Here is an 18,885-nt window from a genome sequence, read left to right as displayed (position 1 = left end):
AAAAAATATGTCCAAAAGTCAAAGAATTCCTTTATTACAAAGTCAGCATGTTGATGACATTCCAAGAAGGCAGAAAGGGCAGAAAGGGCAGAAAGGGCAGAAAATACATGTGTCGACAGAAAATACAGCGAGTCTTTGATGAGGGCTTCATGCTACATGACTGCCAGATCAGAGAAAAAAGGAGGACTGGTAAAGCAGAGAAGAGGCTCTCAACATTTCCTCCCGACGGATCGACATAAACAGGAACAGCTACTTCAGGAGAAGTAAATTCTTCCTCCTGCTTACATCCACCTGATGCCAAACTCAAAGAACCAAGCACTTCTTGAAACTCTAAATAAATACATATATGAATACATTTACAGCGGAGGAAATGGAAGCAACTGGTATTTATCAAGGGCAGAACTGCTGATGAAACTATTTCTACCTTTCAGGTCATTTTTAATGAGCTCGTTTAAAAAAACAAAAAGGGCACGATTATCCGTCAAAAGTCAGCATCCATGTTGGGAGAGATTGGAGTTACAAAAAAATCTTGTGTTAAATCACAAATCTTGTCTCTACGCTGAGCAGGGAGAGAAAGTGACAGGTGGAAGCTACTTAATATTTCTGAAATATGTCCAAAGCTGTGTTAGCCCGATTGTCAATCAGACGATAGCCTGCAGCTACAACTACTCAATAAAATGATGCAGGGGAGGTGAAGCACCTGCCCTCTGGGTTTTTGTAACACTGAGCCAGACCGAGCAGCAAACAGCAGGTAAATAGTGTCTGAGCAGGACTGTATGTTTCCCTGGGGGAGTTCACTGTTAGGACTATCAATATCAAAAGACATGCCTTGACTTTACGGTACAAAAAATTTGTATAAAAACACTACCCTTCAGTAATGATGCTCTCTCAGGCCGCAGAAGATATAAATTAGGTCTCTTGTGGGGGAAGAGATTAAAGTAGCTCTGATTCACTGATACAAGGAAGGTATCAGACACACGCAATCATGTAAATATATGTATGTATGTATGTGTGTGTGTGTATATGTGTGTGTATGTATGTGTGTGTGTGTGTGTGTGTGTGTGTTTGCTTGTTTATGTATGTATGTATGTATATATAAAAATTAATTTCATACTGTCGCACATCCACACAGACATGGTCAAAGTAAAAAAAAAAAAAAAAACACTTTGTTCCACTTTTAGCAACTTAATTCTCTATAATTCTGCATTAAGGAGTAATCTAACATTGAGGAAACCAGACCTCTTATTTGTCCATTAAATACAAAGCAGGTAGCAGCACTTGTAAAGCTTACTAAATAACACGTTAGCATGTTTACGTGTAAAAACTACAATTTGCAATTTTTGGGCGTTTGTGCCAGAAAATGTGATGGCTAGGAAAGTTACTAGGCAACCAGTGGAGACAGTTGATAGTGTTTCGTAAGTGGTACGACTAGACGATCTTTGGGTACAACGCATAACGTTGAGCTCTTGTAAAAGGGTAAAATTAGGTTTTCAATTTAAAAAAAAAACAACCCCACAGATTAAAACCATGAGATATAACGTGTGTAATAGTTAAATTTAGAGGTGTACGGAGGCATATTTAGTTTCAGTTAAACTGGAGTTCAACTCCAAATAACAAACATCCGTTACATTCAAGTCCTTTGCCCAAACGAGTTCACACAATGCTGACCGAGCCGCTCACCGTCAGGTAAATCTCTATTTCAAAGGATACAGAATTTTTTTTTTTTGAATCTGGTGTTCTGGTGAGACATTCGCTCCCCGGCCGGATGAATGCATACTGGGCACGCTTTATGGGCAGAGCACCAGAGACTTACACCAAAGTTCCAGTTTAGCCCAATGTTAACAGGAACGGAGACGAAATACAAACGGTGTCGATTTATTTATTTTTTTGACTTTTCCAATGTTATTGAACCAAATATTTAAAATTCTGACAGTGAAATGAATCGTTTAAACTATTTATCCACCTTTTTACAGCTGCAAAAGTAGCCTTGATTTAGGCTAAGGCAAAGACTATGAGACATGTCAACAGGGTTTGTTATTACTCTCACCAAACTTCCACACTGAGCTAACCAGCTGCCAGCTGCAGCTTTATATTTAACGGACGAGCTGGAGGCCGGTAAGCGTACAAGAAAACAAACTACTCCTTTCTCAGTTTTGAATTGGACCATTAAAAAGAATTTGTTTTTCCAAATAAGATGCTAGTTTAATTTCAACAAACATTTCCAAATCAGTAAGCAGCACTGTGGAATGAAAACCTTCATGTGAAAAACAAAACAAATCGCAACCCAAACTGCCAACCACGACGTCCAACGGCTCGGAGTCTCTCCCCTCTTCCCGTGGTTTATTTCTACAGATGAGAGCAGTAAGGGATGAAGATGTCGCCCTTTCAACAAGGCACATTTGAGCGTAAAACGCAGCCATGTAATAATAAGGCCTTTTCATACACAAACTGTGGTTATTATTGAGGGAGACTGTAAGATAGACAGTCAAAGTGATCTTTTAGAATCATGTTAGTAATGACTGATTTCACTCGTTTTTTGTTGTTGTTGTTGTTGTTGTTTAAACTAAACTTAAATTAGACATACAAAGGAAGACTTGCACTTTTTCTTCACGTCGGTTTTAAATTGCGTGTGAGGAAAAAGTCGGCGAACATATCGTCACTGCCTGGCGTCTTTTCACAAGCTAACAAAAACAGCCCTGTTTTCAGCTATGAGACGATGCATCTTTCGGAGTTTCCAATTGTTTATGCAGCCTAGAATTAAAAGGTGAGCACTTAATCCTTCAGTTCATCTGAAAACAGCAATATCAGATACATTTCAATGGACAGCGATGATATATTGCACCAATGTCTTTCAGAGGAAACATACCATTTCATGTCAGGATCTGAACACAAGGTTAATGCAGTGATCTTGACATGAATTTACACTTAGATATAATTCTGTAAAAAAAAAAAAAAAAAATTAAAAAATTAAAAAAATACTTCATCAAAAGGGAGTTTCACTACAGATTTGAGGATATTTGAAACAAAGACAATAAGTGAGTTGTAAATAACCTGAAATGAACATCAAGTTTTTAGCTGTTGAGAAGACTCAACATGGCCTCAGTCAAACACCTCAATATGAATCCCTTCTTTCAACCCCTCTTTACGGAAATAATATCAGATATGACTACAGCACAAGAGTAAAATAGTGAAGATTTGACTCTGTCCAATAAATGATATGCTGTTAAATAAAACCAACGAGTGAGGGCGCATTAGCTGGTATTCAGATCACTGAAATAAAGTCAGTGAAGGTCAGTGTGAGTAACAGTAATACTGACGACTGGATATGATCCCACTACCATGTACATGCATGCACTGTGAATACATGATTACATTATTGCCTTATTGCACATTCAGTAGAACATTAAGTTAAGAGACTAAAATCCTGACCGACCTTCGTCCTGATCTTTTCTGGTGTAAGAAACACCCAAAATGCCAGGTGTGTGTTTTTTAATCCGTGTTTCTGCATGTTTAAGGAACAACTTCTCTTGCTCTGAAAGAAAGCTAAACTATTAAGAATGCAGGTCCGAATTCCAGCAGATCTAAGTTTACGTCAAAGCAGGTCAGACTGCGTCCGTTTCACAAATAAATGACTTTGAATGATAAATGATTCATAAATGATCACAAATGTGCAGGAATATAAAAATCGGAATTAATTTGCTTCATTTTACTTGTCCGGCACAAACAGCGTCATCATTTTGCGTGTGTGAGTTGAAGCTAAAGTTTGTGAGACGCAGATGGATCTGGCTGAGTGTGAAAGTTCAATCCTGACTTTTAGAACAGCTCGACAATAAAGTTTTCGCTACAGCTTTCAAACGAAATCTTTCAACCTCCTCTGAAGTAGCCTGTGTGGCAGCTGAAAGCTCAGAAAAAAGAAAAAAAAAAGCTAATAGTAAAGAAATTGTTGTCAAACATGTTGATCTAAATAAAACCAGCCAGTGTTTATGCCTGTCCAGACTTCTTGGATGTGGTGAGTGCTGTTTCTTACCAGCTTTGAAGAGAGGGGCTGAGGCAAAACCAAGAAATTTGAGGCTGCATTTATCTTGTTTTACGACTCTTTCTTTTACCTCCGTCTCCACTCCTCGACCTCTGTACAACAAAAAAGTTAAGGGAAAGTTGTACAGAGAACAAAAGTTCATATAATTTACCTCTTGTCTGAACTTCAAAGAGTGCGGAAGAACAGAGTCACATCGGAGACAGCTTCACTCAACTTTGGAGCGCACTATCAAGCTACAAGTACATTATAAAATAATGGAACTCTTTGTTTAAATAAATAAAATTCTTAGGATGGTTAAAATAAAATAAAATGAAATAAAATAGAATAGAATAGAATAAAATGAAATAACTGGAATAAAACACATGACATCTTGGATAAGCAGCTAATAAAAATTCCCTCCCAGAAAATAATTTCTATCTCAGATTTTTCTTCTTTTATCTTTTTTTTTTTTTTTTTTTTTTGTGCAAAAAATGAAAATATAGTTTGTTTTTTTTCCATGTTCTTTGCAAGTGTCTGTTTAAAAAAAAATTATCATAGTACCAATGAGTCCTCTTTGAAATATATCTACAGCTGTACAATAGCTCTTGCAATAGATCAGCAATAGGTCAAGTGAATTTATGAAAAAAAACAAAAAATTAGCGCATTGTTTTACATAAAAAAAGCGTCTTTACAGATATGGGTTAAAAAGGGTCATAATAAACAATATAAAAAGAAGATAGAAAGACTTTTGCTAATGAGATTCCTGGAGATTCGTCTTCTCTTCAATGGCCTGTTTCACTATTTCAGCCAACTTCAAGCGGTCGACATTATCACAGAAGGATCGTCCTGCAATGAAAGAGCTGGTGGTTAAATCTCTGAACCCTGCAGGATGTTTTCAGGGCAGTTTCACCACTTTCACTCTTAAGCTCTTATAACTATTACATTTTTTTTTTTTCCCATAACAGATTATCAAGATGCTCCATCATTTGATATGATAATACTTGCAGATTTGTTTTTATATTGATAATAAATAAATGTCGTTTTATGCCTTTGTTTGACAGCGAGAGTGGAGACTGATGGGAAATGAGGGAATGACATGCAGCAGAGAGCTGACCAGCTGGGACCTGAACCAGGGACTCAGTATTCACAGATCATTACTTTTCTGTTTACTTTTTAAACAAAGTGGGATGAATGTCAAGTCTTATGTTCGAGACAGTGGACAGCTCGTCAACACTTTTGCAGTACAGACAAACACCCAGCATCGTCACAAACGGTTAGTTCTGCTGTTTGTTTCGTTTGATTTTACGCTGCACCTCGCTGTGATGAATTCTTTCTGACGTGACGTAGTGAGTCATAACAGTCAACTATCAGGAAAGTAAAAACAAAAAATACTCAATAGTTATATTGATGACTTCAGATGAATTGACGATGAGCCACAGCTACTTTGCTTTTGATGGTTAAGAGAAACTAAGGAAGGATTTCAGACCAGATGAAATGTTACTGACCGTCCCAGCTGAGGCCCTGCAGGCCGTCTCTCAGCAGCTTACAGTCTCTGTTGAACCTCCAGGCTTCATACATCACTTCATTCAGCTTCTCATCCTCGTTCTCTCCTGGACAGACAAAAACATTCACTTCAGAGGCGACTCCGTCTCTTTCTCTAAGGTATTTTGCATCAGGAAGAGGAAAACCTCCACCATTATGCCTCATATACTGTAAGCTTCGGTATATCGGCTGTTATAGCGTTTTTAAATTGCAGCAATGTTTATACCCTTTCAAACACAGATCACTTGCTCAGCATTTTCAGTGTCTTGCGTCACTAAAGTTAAGTTGTAAGCAATTAAACTTGGAGAAAGATAGAAGATTAATTTTGCTTCTTGTGCACATTGACCATTTTGTTTTCGTCACCGACTTCTTAGTTGAAATGACTGAAGAGTCAAATCCGGCAAAGACACATTTCACTTCACTCATCAAGCCAACATAAATTTAAGAACTATAACGTGTGGAGTGCTGTAGAGCAGCAATATATGCCAATGTTTTGTCAGTAAAAAGCCAGCATCATATCAGCATGGGTTCACTAACCAGCTTGTGGTAGTATACACTGTGCAATGACATCTCGTAATTTTTCCAGCGCTACGTTGGAGTCTTCCCCTCCGTTCTCTGGGTCATGAATGAAGAAACTATCACTGGGCTTAGGGCTGAAACACAAAAACCCATTTCAGGCCAAACTTTGACATGAATTATTGGCATTGGCAAATTCAGGAGAAAAGGCAGCACAAAAACCTAAACAAAAGCAATCCTACCCGAGTAGTTTCCGCTTCCTGAGGATTGGGTTGTTGACAGAGTTTAGTGGCTTCAGGCTGACATTCAGATCCTGAATTCTCATGTTGGCCAGCTGCTCTGCGTGGGCCTGCTGGATACCTGCGACTACCGCCTGGAAGGCAGGGAAAAGACTTTATACTGCTGTGGTGCACTGTATCTACGGTGGCTACCTGCGTAGGCTGCGTAGTTCTGCCCGAAGCCAAGCTGACACGTCAAAAAGGTAACTACAGATTGGGTCCACAGAGATACTGCAGGGAGAGCGCAAGAACTGGGACCAATTTCCTGTGTTTTCTCCTGGCGTGTTTCTGAAGCTGGTGGAGTTCATTGAGACTGAAGGCAACAACTGCAGTAATAAACATTGATTCACCACGACTGCATAGCGGTACTCTCTTATTCACTAAGAACACATTAAAAAATAACATTAAAAGTTACTGGGAACTCCAGTGCTATTCATTTTTTTTTTATTTGCTCCCTGCATGCAAGGTACTGTGGGGGATCGAAAGCACAACATGACCTAAATACAAACAACAGGTGTGTGCAGCATTGCAGAGTTGATATCAACTACAAATCAACACTTGCAGCATAAATACCTACAGCAGGAATCTCATGTTATCCCTTGTGGTGACTATTAATCCAACAAAAGGAGGCCAGCATACTGTACGTTACCAAAAGTAAGCTGAACGACTTCCAACCTCTGCTGGTCAGTTCGTTCAAGAACAGCAGCATGTTTGTACGACACCGTTCCAACACTTCCCGCTCACCTTGTCCATCATCATCTGGGCGGAGGGAAGCACGTTGTCGAGGGCCTCGGTGCAGTTGAGCCATGGGTGAGCCAAGACTCCTTCAATAGTCAGCCTCTCCTCTGGCTTCACCTTCAGCAGCCTGCAGCGAGCAGAGGAAGACGGGAGGGAGCAGGAGGTGAGGGACGGAAAGAGGATGAATGAGAGGGATGAAAGAACATAAGGAAGAAGGAGAGAAGGAAGGTGATATGGGGAGGAGCAAGATAAGTGGAGAGAATGAGTCTAATGAGCGAACTACTGAGCCGGTGCAATGGCAGAGTACAATGTAAACAACCTCCCACATATCTGTCTGTTCGTGTCATCCGAGGGTTTAGCAAATGAAGTTCGAGTTTTTCCAGCAACCCGAAACATAAGGCCTCCTGCCGCTGCTGTCGCCTGCGCAAAGAGGCATGAAGAAGGAAAAAGACTTACATGCGTACAATGTCCTTGGCCATCTCAGAGATCTGACTCCACTCATCTTCAGGAAAGTCAAAACTGCCCGTCATAATCTTCTTCCTCATGTCCTTTGGGATGGTGCGACTGTGGTGCTTGGAGTAGAACGGAGGGTAGCCGCACAGCATGACGTAGATAATCACACCGAGAGACCATAAGTCACAGCTCTGCAGACAGAAAGGAAACAATCATTTAAAATGTAATTTATCACTTAATCAGGACTCAGGGAGGCCCCAGCGGAACTATGATTAATTCAACAGACGTGCGTCTTGCCTTGTTATACGTGTAAGGAGTGGGTGAGGTAGGTATAATTCCAGACTTTTCCTTCTGGTGTCTTCTTTGAGCCTCGAGTACCTGAGCAGACACCATCGAGACGATATGCATTCAGTTATCATTGATGTGCAAATGAGGTCGAGGAAGAATTAAGAAGCAAGCATGTCTTTATGTATTGTGTGGTTTCTTTACTTGAGGTGCTACGTAGTATGGGGTGAACTGAGGGGTCATCAAGTCTCCTTGATCAATTTTGGCAAAGCCAAAGTCACACAGCTTCACAGGTGCATCCTGCACAAGAGACAGAATCACAAAGTGAGACTCATGGATGTGGCACCAGCAGTACAGAAACCTGTTTTTAGCAGCTTCCTGTAAAACATTTCAGTTTGTTTATATCTCAGAAGCTTCTCAAGAGTTTCACTTGATTGGATTTCTTAGATGGAACACATTTGGGATATCGCCGAAGCTGCTGCCAGAGCAACGGCTGGTTTCAATGTCTATCACGGCCACTGCAGACTTTATATTTCAACAATATCTCGGCCAAATTCTGACAGATACAGCAAAAATAAATTCCTGTTTCCAGTGTTTGAAAACACTGACTGCAGTCTTAAAGTCCAGAAGAGTTTTCTTTTCCTTGGTAGTGCACGTTGTATTTTGTGTGCACACTTCTCATTAGCTGAAAAGTATTGGCATTGGCAGGAGCAGTGACACTGGTATTCTTTTAAAACTGCAGTATTTATGTCTGTGTGTGCAACGCAGTGCAATTCCAGCAGCTTACCAGAGAGTTATCTTTGAAGAGCAGGTTCTCTGGCTTCAGGTCACGATGTGCAATATTTAGGGAGTGACAATGTTCCAACGCTTGACTGATCTACAGGGCGAGACACATCAGACTGAGACACTGTCTATATGTGTGTCAAAGCAATTTAAACAGCCCTGATTTGAGCTGGTGTCTGTTGCTCGTCTTGACCATGTGTCTTGCTGCCCAAATGCTGTGTGAGCAGCATCTAAAGCAGGGGGCTGCTAATGACATAGAGAGGCAGCCAGACATGTTGTTACCCACAGACATAAAAATGTTTCACAGGAAAAGACAGAAGAAGCAGGGCAAAGTGCTGAAACTGACTGGAAGTAAATATTTACAAATTCACACTCGGAGAAGTCGCAGAAAAGATATTTGAAGTGTCTGAGCGTCTCAACGGACCTGTTTGGTGACTTGACTGGCCATCTTTTCAGTAAAGTGCCTATGTTGACTGATTCTGTGGAACAGCTCGCCACCCTCCATCATCTCCATCACAATCAGGAGCCTCGCTCTGTCAAAAACAAGAACATAGACACAGTCAGAGCAAATATGGACAGGGATGAGTCACGACTAACATATCATGCATGAGGAGAAACACACGGACACACAGAGCTCTTTACCTCGGGCCCGACTCATGAGGGAACTGGACACTGTTGGCATAAACCTCCAGGATTTGCACGATGTTTGGGTGGTTGGCGCACATCATATGGAGACGCACCTGTGTGGAAGATGATCAAAACAGTAACTCGTTTAAATGCGTTACATTTTCTATTTTTAAAACCGTGTGAAATAACTGCAAGACAGAAGAGCATTCCCGTCCTCAATACCACCACTGTTTGTTCTAACGGCGCAGGGGGGGTGTGCACTTCCCTGCACAACACGGGTGATAAAAGGACAATTAAACATGGACACACAAATGTATTCACTTGTTTAAACTACAGTAGAGATGATAGACCATTTACTGTTTGTTCAGCCGCTACGCCTCTTTGCCACTACGGGTGCTTAGATCGTCTGCTTTTACTATGTGGGCCAGTCAACACATACATATTCATAACTGTTAAATAAAACCAACACACTCTACAAATCTGACTGCGAATTATGCAGCTAACAATGAGGAGGCTTCTTCCCAAGTCATTGCAATCAGACAATTTATGCAGCGTCAAGACGGAGCAAAGAGCAATTTGTAAGACAGACCAAAGACGGTGTTACCGTTATGAACCAAACAAGTACACACACAAAACCTCGGCCTTCAATGGTAGCATGTCTTGCCAGACACGTTCATATTTAAGAAGTAGATAAAAGAGCCTGAAGAATATGTTGTTTTACTGGTAATCATCTGTGTGTGTTTGCTTGTCGGTGTCAGCTTTCACAGCACAGCAGCGGGAGCTTGTGTGAAGCAAGTCTGTATAGCTTGTTTTGACTGCACGTCTCACTGCTTAACTGCTGTATAAGCTGCTTGATCAAAACAGGGTGGCTGCTAATGACATTGAGAAGCTTCTAGACAAACTGTTCACTGCAGGAAGACAAAGGAGCCCATACAAACAGACCGAAGTACATAAGACAGACTGACAAGGAAAGGAAAAACAGGAATTAATAAGGACCGATAGCAGGCAGGCAGGCAGGTAGCGGACACAGACAGACAGACAGGCAGACAGGCAGGCAGGCGGACACAGGCAGACACAGACAGGCAGGCGGACAGGCAGGCAGAACAAAGCATTTTGATACAGCCAAAGACAGCAAACAACAGGCATTAATCACAAGCATGACACTGTTCCCTCTAACCTCATTTCTGGCCTTGGGGCGATCAATGAGGATCTTCAGGGCCAGGCGTTCCTGAGTTGACTTCTTCACACAAACTCTGGACAAAGACAAAACAAGAGTCAACAAACATCTCACACAGCATGATCGCACAAAGTTTGTCAGCCATGAGATCATGTCCAGACTCAGGGAGGTAGTTTTTTTAGTCTGGCGGAGTTCTTCTCATCTTCAGGTGTCTCTATTAGACTAGCCAGTTGCTCTGTTTGTCAATGCTGTTGGATTATCTGAGTCATCTGCTTTTAAGTCTTTGGAAAACGTAATCACTGAATCTGCATATAAAATACACACCCAGGCATTTCCCCGGCATTCTTGTCTGAATGACAGAGAAACATGATGAACATCAAGTTAAGTCAGATTTAGCTGTACAGCCCCAAACCACAAATTTATCTCATAGGACATTAAGTGTCCAAGAAAATGCCAGACAGTCTTCAGTCTTTACAAATAACACCTGATATCAGCTTGGGACGATGTGTAGCCTGAGAAAGACTGTGGCCGAAAATCGTTTCCTTTCAACCTCACATGCTGTTTGTTAAAGTAGCTTTAAAGTTCATGAATTCATATTGTCAGACAGTGTCTTACAGTTTCTTTGTCAGTTTGATGTAACTCTTGATTGAAGCCATATGATGTATATATTGAGTGAAATCAAAGCTGATATTACTCCACCCAAGTTGTGCCGTATTTTACACACCCCTCTACAAAATTTAGCCACAAACTTTTGTCATTTATCTCAAACAGTTCAATGATTGATGACTCAATAAGACAACCAGAAAACATTTTCATGAGAGTAGCTGCCACTGGGGAATTATCTGCCTATTTACTCCTGAAATTACTTAATCAATTTACAATTATGCTTGTAGATTTCACAAAGAATTTATGTTGATCAGCTAATCTATTAATAGACTCATCATTTCAGCTCCAGTCTTTATAATCTGTGGGTGTGCAAAATGTTGAATTGATGATGATGAGTAATATTTGTGTAGGGGTTCACATCTAATTTTATACAAATGGCTTTGAGCTTCAATGGCAGTATCCGTGTGTTTAAATACAGTTTTCAGCTGACACACATTTGTTCTTCTGTGTTCTTCTGCGTGCTGTGAAATAATACAAGTACAGAGACAAGACTGCAGGTAAGAACTGTATTTTGTCAGCATCACAGTTTGTTACAGGAAATATGAATCTCATCTGTGTTAGTAAGTGCAGCAAAACCAAAGACAAAGCCATCTGTGTTTGTGTAATTTTTCATTGTCACAAGGTTGAAACTAATTTATAAAAAAAAAAAAAACTCCTGGCAGTAGTTTAAATCAAACTACATTTTATGATTGCAGCAGAATGCAGATTAAATACAGGCTGTACGGATACATTTCATTTCCTGAGAAACTCAGTAACTCGTTTTCCCCCCTCCTCTAATCTGTAAGGACCCAAATATTCGGTTTAAACAGCAACCTCTGGCCTTTGAACTCAGATTACACTATTAAAGAATTACTGCGAGAAACATTCTGCTTCGGCCAAAGTTCACCTCACTGGAAAGCAACACCAACCTAATGTATCACAGAGGTAGAGAGAGGAGGGGGGCTGGTACAGCAAAAGACCTGTGTGCTTGTGCTTGTGCGTGTGCGTGTGCGTGTGTGTGTGTGTGTGTGTGTGTGTGTGTGTGTGTGAAAGAAAGAGGTGAGCAGGGGGTGAAAAAGGCAAACGTAACGAATAACAATCAGAAGAATAAGAGGCAGGGTGAGCAAGAGAGCTGCTCGAAAAAGAAACAGCACAGCATGAATCATGGAGTGTGTTTACATGGAGGGCTGATGAGTCAATTTCTCAGTATTCATGCCACTTGAGGCCAAAGCTACACACACTAGGAAATAACAGGTTGCTCTCCCCTGATCCAGACCCACGATAGCTTCAAAGTGCAGACTGAGCAGAAGGAATCTGTCACGGACACTGATATATTACAGCCTGTATTCAGCTGGAATCAGCAGGACAGACAGACTTTCACAAAAGAAACTGCACATAGCACAAACAGACTTAGAAAGCTGCTGGAGCAGCCACCACCTCTCTGTAATGTTTAGTAGACTGAATTCATCTGAAAACAAACAGGAATCATTGGAAGGGATTATACCAGGGATGAAGGGCATCAGGGATGAAGGGCAATGCAGAGTTTTTCAGTCTTAGAGATCCACCTCATAAATTCATAAAGGTAATAACCACTGGTAGATATTGCATGCACTTCAGAAAGATATTTGCATTAATGTGATAGATTACTCCCCACGTGTTAGAGTTGAAACTATTAGAGGAATGCAGAGGGGAAAGGCAAAGAAAAAGGAAACGGCTGAGTTTTATCATTGATCCCTCGTGCATTCACAAGCATTGACTATTCAATCTGACTGCAGCTTCTTCTCAAAGGCAACGTGGTTGTATTTGTAGCGAGGAGAATAAAACCTGCCCAAGCCAAACTATTAAATATACATCTACTTTTCTTCACAGATTTACAAGCATTTCTTTGCACGAGACTATTTTTAACAACAGGCAAACATCTGGTGCACGCTAGAGCAATTATCAAACTGTCACCGATTTTAAAAATGTGGGCAACCACAGACATAACAACGCATTTAACCAAATTTTCATTAGGATTCGAGATCTTACAGAAACTGGTGAGATCAAACGTGACTTCAGAGCAAAACAAACATGCTGCTGCTGCAAGCCAACTTTCTTGTTTTCATACACAGGTTGAGGAAACAATGAAACCTGTAATCAATAGAAATGTCATTTTTATACATTCTCTGATCCTTCCACGGTCATATTAATATTACTCTGCTTTAGGCTTGAACGAAGGTTGGTGATGCTTCCCCGTCAGCTCCTTCTCCTTGACTATTGCAGTTCAATGTCCCTTTGCTGTTCCTTTCACACCACAGATTTTCCAGTCGTTAATATCAATCATTTCTGATATTTACAATTCAAAGTACGGGAGAGGCTAATATAGTTAGTAACATTGAAAACATGTCTGTAAAGCCCTCACGCCACAGGATCATTTGCGCAGGTAGATGGTTCGTACCAGACTTTGTAATTGTTTGGGGGGCAAATCGGACTCCAAAAATCTGCCCAGTTAGTGTCTGCTGTGGGGCCAGCTCAGGATACTTCCAGTGAAGGTTGTGGAGGATAAAGGTTTGGGGTTGGATTCAAGCCCAGGATGCTGCAGCTACATGGATTGTGTCTGAGCCAACTGATCCACAACCAAGAACAACAAAAATAGCGCCTGTGCCAAACATCTCCATGTTAAGCCTCCAGCTGGGACACTGCCTGTTATACGCTAGTAGTTGGTCCAGTCACTTAAAGCAAGTGACCAGCTCGTGGTCCTTTCATATTCTCTATATGTTGAGTCATGGATAAGGTTACACTGAGCTCGACAATTACATGATGCTCTGACATCATCTCTGCAGCAGCATTCACAACAGTGATTTAATCATGAACTGCTGGGGCTCATATCATCGGATTTTAGGATCTTCGGAATCACTATACACTATTTTCGGACCTAAACAAAACTATGAAGCTATCTCAATTGACCCTGACTCCGCTCTCACAGCCGGGCTCAACTGAGCATGTCAGATTTCTCCCAGTTTGTTTTTTCAAAAACAACCGCTCCCTTGTGATTTCATATTTCTATGGACACCAGCAACACAGATTAACAGGTGGTGTTTCAATCACAACTAAATACCATGATGATGATGTTTCCTGGTTTTGTAAAACGACTTATTCTGGTTCTGGTTCACTAAAACGATCCTGCTCCAAGTTTTGGCACCAGCAGGAGCATACACACAGTTCAATCAGTAGAAAAGATCATATTTAGAGACTGGAGAGTTTTTAACACACTTTCTTTCACTCTCACCTGACAGGTCCACTGATGCCGGCTCCCAACTTCTGCGTCCAGTTTATGTTGTACTCGTCCAGAATTGATGTCTCCTGTTGGAAAGACAAACCACACCACATGATAAATAAATAAATTCACCTTGGAAAGGAAGAAGGACACAGACTTTTGTGCTATACATGAATGTTTAACAGACCTAAGGTTCCCTTTTACTTTTCACAGCTGTCGGCAGAGTTTATGTCATGAAATACAACAGACAGTCAAGAGAAAGAAAAGAAAATACCTTCTCAGGAGAGACCTTTTTGAACCTTGCAAACATCCAGAATAGCACTGAAACCTGTGTTTATCATCATACAGACTTCTCGCATTCATAAGATTAATTTACATTAGTTATTTTGGAAGATATTACTGACATTCTGCTGAGAGCTTCTCCCCCCACTGTGTTAGCACTAGGTTGTGTAATAGCTACATATCCATTACCACCTCTCTACTTTCACAGTAGTGTTAATTCTTAACACACTTTGTTCTTGGAAAAAGACAGCTTGTCTGCCATAAAACGCATCTGGGAAAGCTTAGCCACTGCTGCCAATATAACGGATTGAGATATGAATCTGAAAGAGGGGCGAGATCAACTGAGTTGAAAGAATAGGAAAGGAGTCTTTGCTGTATGTTAAAACCCCCAAACGTATCATCAGACAATTCTAAGAAAAAACATTGTTCATGGCCTCCGCAACACAATTTTGTGCCACTGTCAGTGGGTACCATGTCCTTCTAATGCCCTGGCCGGTCCAATCTGCTCTGTGTAAACTCAAAGACATTGATTACGAGGATTCATTCAAGCAACACATGATGAGGGACTCGTATTTAGTACACAGTTACCCAGCTCTCTTCACAATAAACCACTTCTCTCTGAAGCACCTGACTTCACCAAGGTCAACATTGTGGTCCCGCGTAATGTTACAACCAACTGGCTCGGTCGATTTTAGGCTTTAAAAATCCTGCTAAGAGGCAGTATTTGGGTCAACCGTGTGTACCATCAATTGAACGGTATTTAATACAAGGCTCAGTGTAACTGTTTATTCTTGTGGAGCAATCAGGTGAAGCAAAAACTATACAGGCTGTTCGCACACTTTGATTTAGTCCTCTAAACAGAACCTGCGCTGGAGCGAGTTAGCTGTACAGCAAAGTTTAAGTGCTCTTCATACCAGAGAGTCTGGGTTAAGTCAAAAGTTGGCTCACAAACCCACTAATCTGTCTTCATGATAACAGCCCCAGTGGACACCAAGTGTGTCCTCCAGCTCTCAACTTCATCTTCACTCCCAACTGTGAATGCAGGGCAACTCCAGATCACATTTTACTGCCGACACAGATGCCTGGGCAGTGACACATTAGGGGAGTAGGCCAGGAACAAATCCCACAACCAGGTTGTATGGAAAGGTTGGTGAGCCACACTCAACCGTCATATCTATCATGGGTAAAAAAAAAAAAAAAAAACCCTGCTGTAATACATTTTTCATTTCTGCAGTCCATAAGACACACTAAACTTATTGTGCTGTCAATAGATGTCAATCCATGACAGTCCCATGAAACATGATTCAAGTGTATTTTCAGTGCTGTCTTCATTGAGCAATAGGCAATTAAGATCATATTGACATAAGTAATATTAAAAATGATGTTGACACATATGAATTTAAAACAAGTGAAGTAAAATCAGCTCCTATCTGACAACCAGTTGTTACTAATCTCTAACCCCAGTATTTAAGCGATAATGACATTTAAATTGTCAATGCACACCACGGCAGAAGTGAAAACTACTACAGTGTCTCCTGGAATAAAGATTCATATTTGATTACCTTAATGAACCTGTCTGCGTTGTTATCCTCCGACATGGTGTTGTGCTCTGAACAGAAGAGGTCTGCCTCACACAGCGGAAACAAAGCGTTTTAATCTGACCTTTACAAAAGTGTCGGTCCTGCAACCCTTGGCCGGACCAAGGCTTGTTATATTACTTTTGATGACAGGACAGGCCCATTGGGGCGAAATGATATTCGGCCAACGATCAGCCTCGGCCGAGTGCGGTTCCCTTGAAGACCTGGAGTCCAGCAGCCGGGACGATGTGATGCGAGATCAGGCCAGCTCGCCTCACAACCTCGGGGTCCGACTCGCTCTTCCAGTCGTCTCCGATTCACCGTAGTGACCATGTAGAGTGCCAAACTCCGAGCAAGGTGACCAGAAAAGACAAGTCCTAGTCGGTGAAGTCCGCCACTTTCGGAGGCGCACCGAGCATATGGGGACCTGAAGTGGTATTTTTAGCCGGCGCAGGGAGAGCAGTGCTCGGACACTGAGGGGTGGGTGGAGGGGGGGTGGTGGTGGTGGTGGTGGGGGGGGGGGAGGCTGGCTCAACTGCCGTTAGCTGATGTACTCACGCAATCGCGAAAGACGAGGTAGACCCGAGACACAGCGCGGAAACCATCGGCGCTGTCCTCGGAGGACAGCTGATCCGACACGACGGGCACACCGCGTCCCCGCGAGCACAGCAGCCTATTATGTCGTCGAGCTAACGCGCTCGCGAGCTACAATCGAGCAAGTTAAGTTTCCCAGTTCTGCTCAACGCCGCAGATATTAACACCCTTCAGCGAGACGGGACGGTAACTAATCAGACCTCGTACAGAACAATCACACTATTTCAGCGGTGGGAAAGGTTAACAGAGAGTGTTTTCACAGGTGACCATAGAGATACCCGCATCTCTAGACTGTTTTGCTAATCCCATAGCTTCTTGTCAGAGGAACACACCGAAGCCCGGTCGGCACCACGCAGTAGTAGTCCTTGCAGAACGCCTGTACGAAAACCATTGACGTGTTTTGTGGATTTGGACACTGTGAGGATGTGCATGTATTATCTATTCATAAATGTGCTTTTTTTTTTTTTTTTTTTTTTTTTTTTTTCTTTTTTTTTTTTTTTTTCATACGAAAGAATCGTGTTTTGGTCTGTACAGTTTTTTTTTAATTGAAATGTTCATCAATCAAACATTGTGTTTATCAAATATGTTTTCAATGGGCAGACAGTAATAGTTATCAATTCGGATTTAGGAGTGGAATATCTGTAAAAGTTTATACTTTAACAAACAGCCTTTAAACTGGTTACTTGTTGTTTGTTTTGATGTTCATACAAGTTATGAGTTAAACTTTTTTGATCAGGAAATAAACTGTTATGTTTGAATTTGAATTTTTTTTTTTTTTTAAATCTCTGCAATATGGACATTCATGAAGTGTGCACATAATTTGGTAATAAATTAGATTTACAGTGCAAGTTGTTGAAGGTTAATAAGCCATAAAAGATTAGATTTATTAGTAGTGGTGATTATTCTATTATTGTGTCTGTTTATCTGGTGCGCCTTTTGTTTGGAAAAACAGAAAACAAAGACATAAAATGAAATATAGACATGAAGTCAGAAAAAGGAAGAAGGTGGTAAAATAATGTAAAAGATTAACAAACTTTTATGATAAATCACACCAGAAGCCAAACATGTCATTCCATGGACTGATAAGGAGTTGGACATAGTATACAAGCTTAAATGACACCAAGAAAAAAAAAATACTTAATTTGCTTATAGGAAAATGTACCGAAGCAACCATCTCCCTGCATCTCTACGCTGGTCCTGTCCATGTCAAAATGAGACGAAGCCTTGATCCAGCAATCACCATTTGTGAGCAGTTTGTGGTTTTATGGTTAGTTGATATCAGTGTTCAGGGGTGGAGGAGGTATTCAGATCCTTAAGTAAAATTACCAATACAGCAATGTAAAAACACTCCATTACAAATAAAAGTCCTGCATTCATAAATTCTACTTGAGTAAAAGTAAGTATTCACAGCAGACTGCAGCCCGGTGTCAAATTTTAATTGCTGATTTGGTCCCTCTGACATATATTATCATGTATGACATCATTAGATTATTAGTACTAAAGCATAGCTGTATGTTGTATCTGCTGCAGGTGAGTTAGTTTAAACTGCTTTATATCCAGTTTTATCCAGTGGATAAGTCTGAGGTGTCAAGATGATTACCGGGAGAGAGAAAAAAAAGTTCTGATCCACAATCTGTTTTCAGTTTTCGGATTTTTGTATTTTATTTTTGGTGAAATATTGGGTCATTTGAATTTTAAATGAATCCCTGTGAGAATTTCAGTGTGAAAAAAAAAAATCCCTATTTGTGGAGCTATTAACAACTCGCAGACATCTGAAATGTGATCCCGATTATCCCGTACTTTGTGTAAGACATTAGAAGGCAAACAGGTTGGAAACCACTTTCACCTTTAAAAAAAAAAAGTGTTGCAGGCGATTTTAAGTTTTTCACATCGTGTCAAATCTGCATTTTAAAAGTAACTAAAGCTGTCAAATAAAATGTAGTGGAGTAGAAAGTACAAGATTCAGCCGACATCTTAAATGCAGTGGGGTGGATGTGTAAAATAGCATCATGGGGAAATACTCAATAAAGTTAAAGTTTCTACTTAAGTGCAGGACCTGAGTAGATAAAGCTACTCAACTACTTTCCACCACTGTCAGTATGCACACACCAGCGGCG

General features: G+C 40.9%; 1 protein-coding gene across 1 annotated transcript; it reads right to left on the bottom strand.

Moving 5' to 3' along the window:
• Positions 1-10: 10 nt before the first annotated feature.
• Positions 11-17,084, bottom strand: mapkapk5 (MAPK activated protein kinase 5). Its single transcript, XM_069138465.1, has 15 exons — positions 16,316-17,084; positions 16,160-16,206; positions 14,328-14,401; positions 10,415-10,490; positions 9,253-9,350; positions 9,035-9,143; positions 8,615-8,704; positions 8,032-8,127; positions 7,840-7,920; positions 7,546-7,733; positions 7,096-7,216; positions 6,316-6,446; positions 6,095-6,210; positions 5,521-5,625; positions 11-4,861 (listed from the first exon to the last, which is right to left on the bottom strand). Exons 2-15 carry the CDS (start codon positions 16,193-16,195, stop codon positions 4,767-4,769), a joined length of 1,416 nt encoding a protein of 471 aa, XP_068994566.1. The 5' UTR covers positions 16,196-16,206; positions 16,316-17,084; the 3' UTR covers positions 11-4,766.
• Between the last annotated feature and the right edge of the window lie 1,801 nt (positions 17,085-18,885).

Source organism: Embiotoca jacksoni, unplaced genomic scaffold (assembly GCF_022577435.1).
Source record: "Embiotoca jacksoni isolate LCO1_2020_lvr unplaced genomic scaffold, fEmbJac1.0.p SCAF_8, whole genome shotgun sequence".
NCBI classification, from domain to species: domain Eukaryota; kingdom Metazoa; phylum Chordata; class Actinopteri; family Embiotocidae; genus Embiotoca; species Embiotoca jacksoni.
Note: the sequence above shows the minus strand (reverse complement) of the source record. Positions and strands in the feature narration are given on the sequence as shown.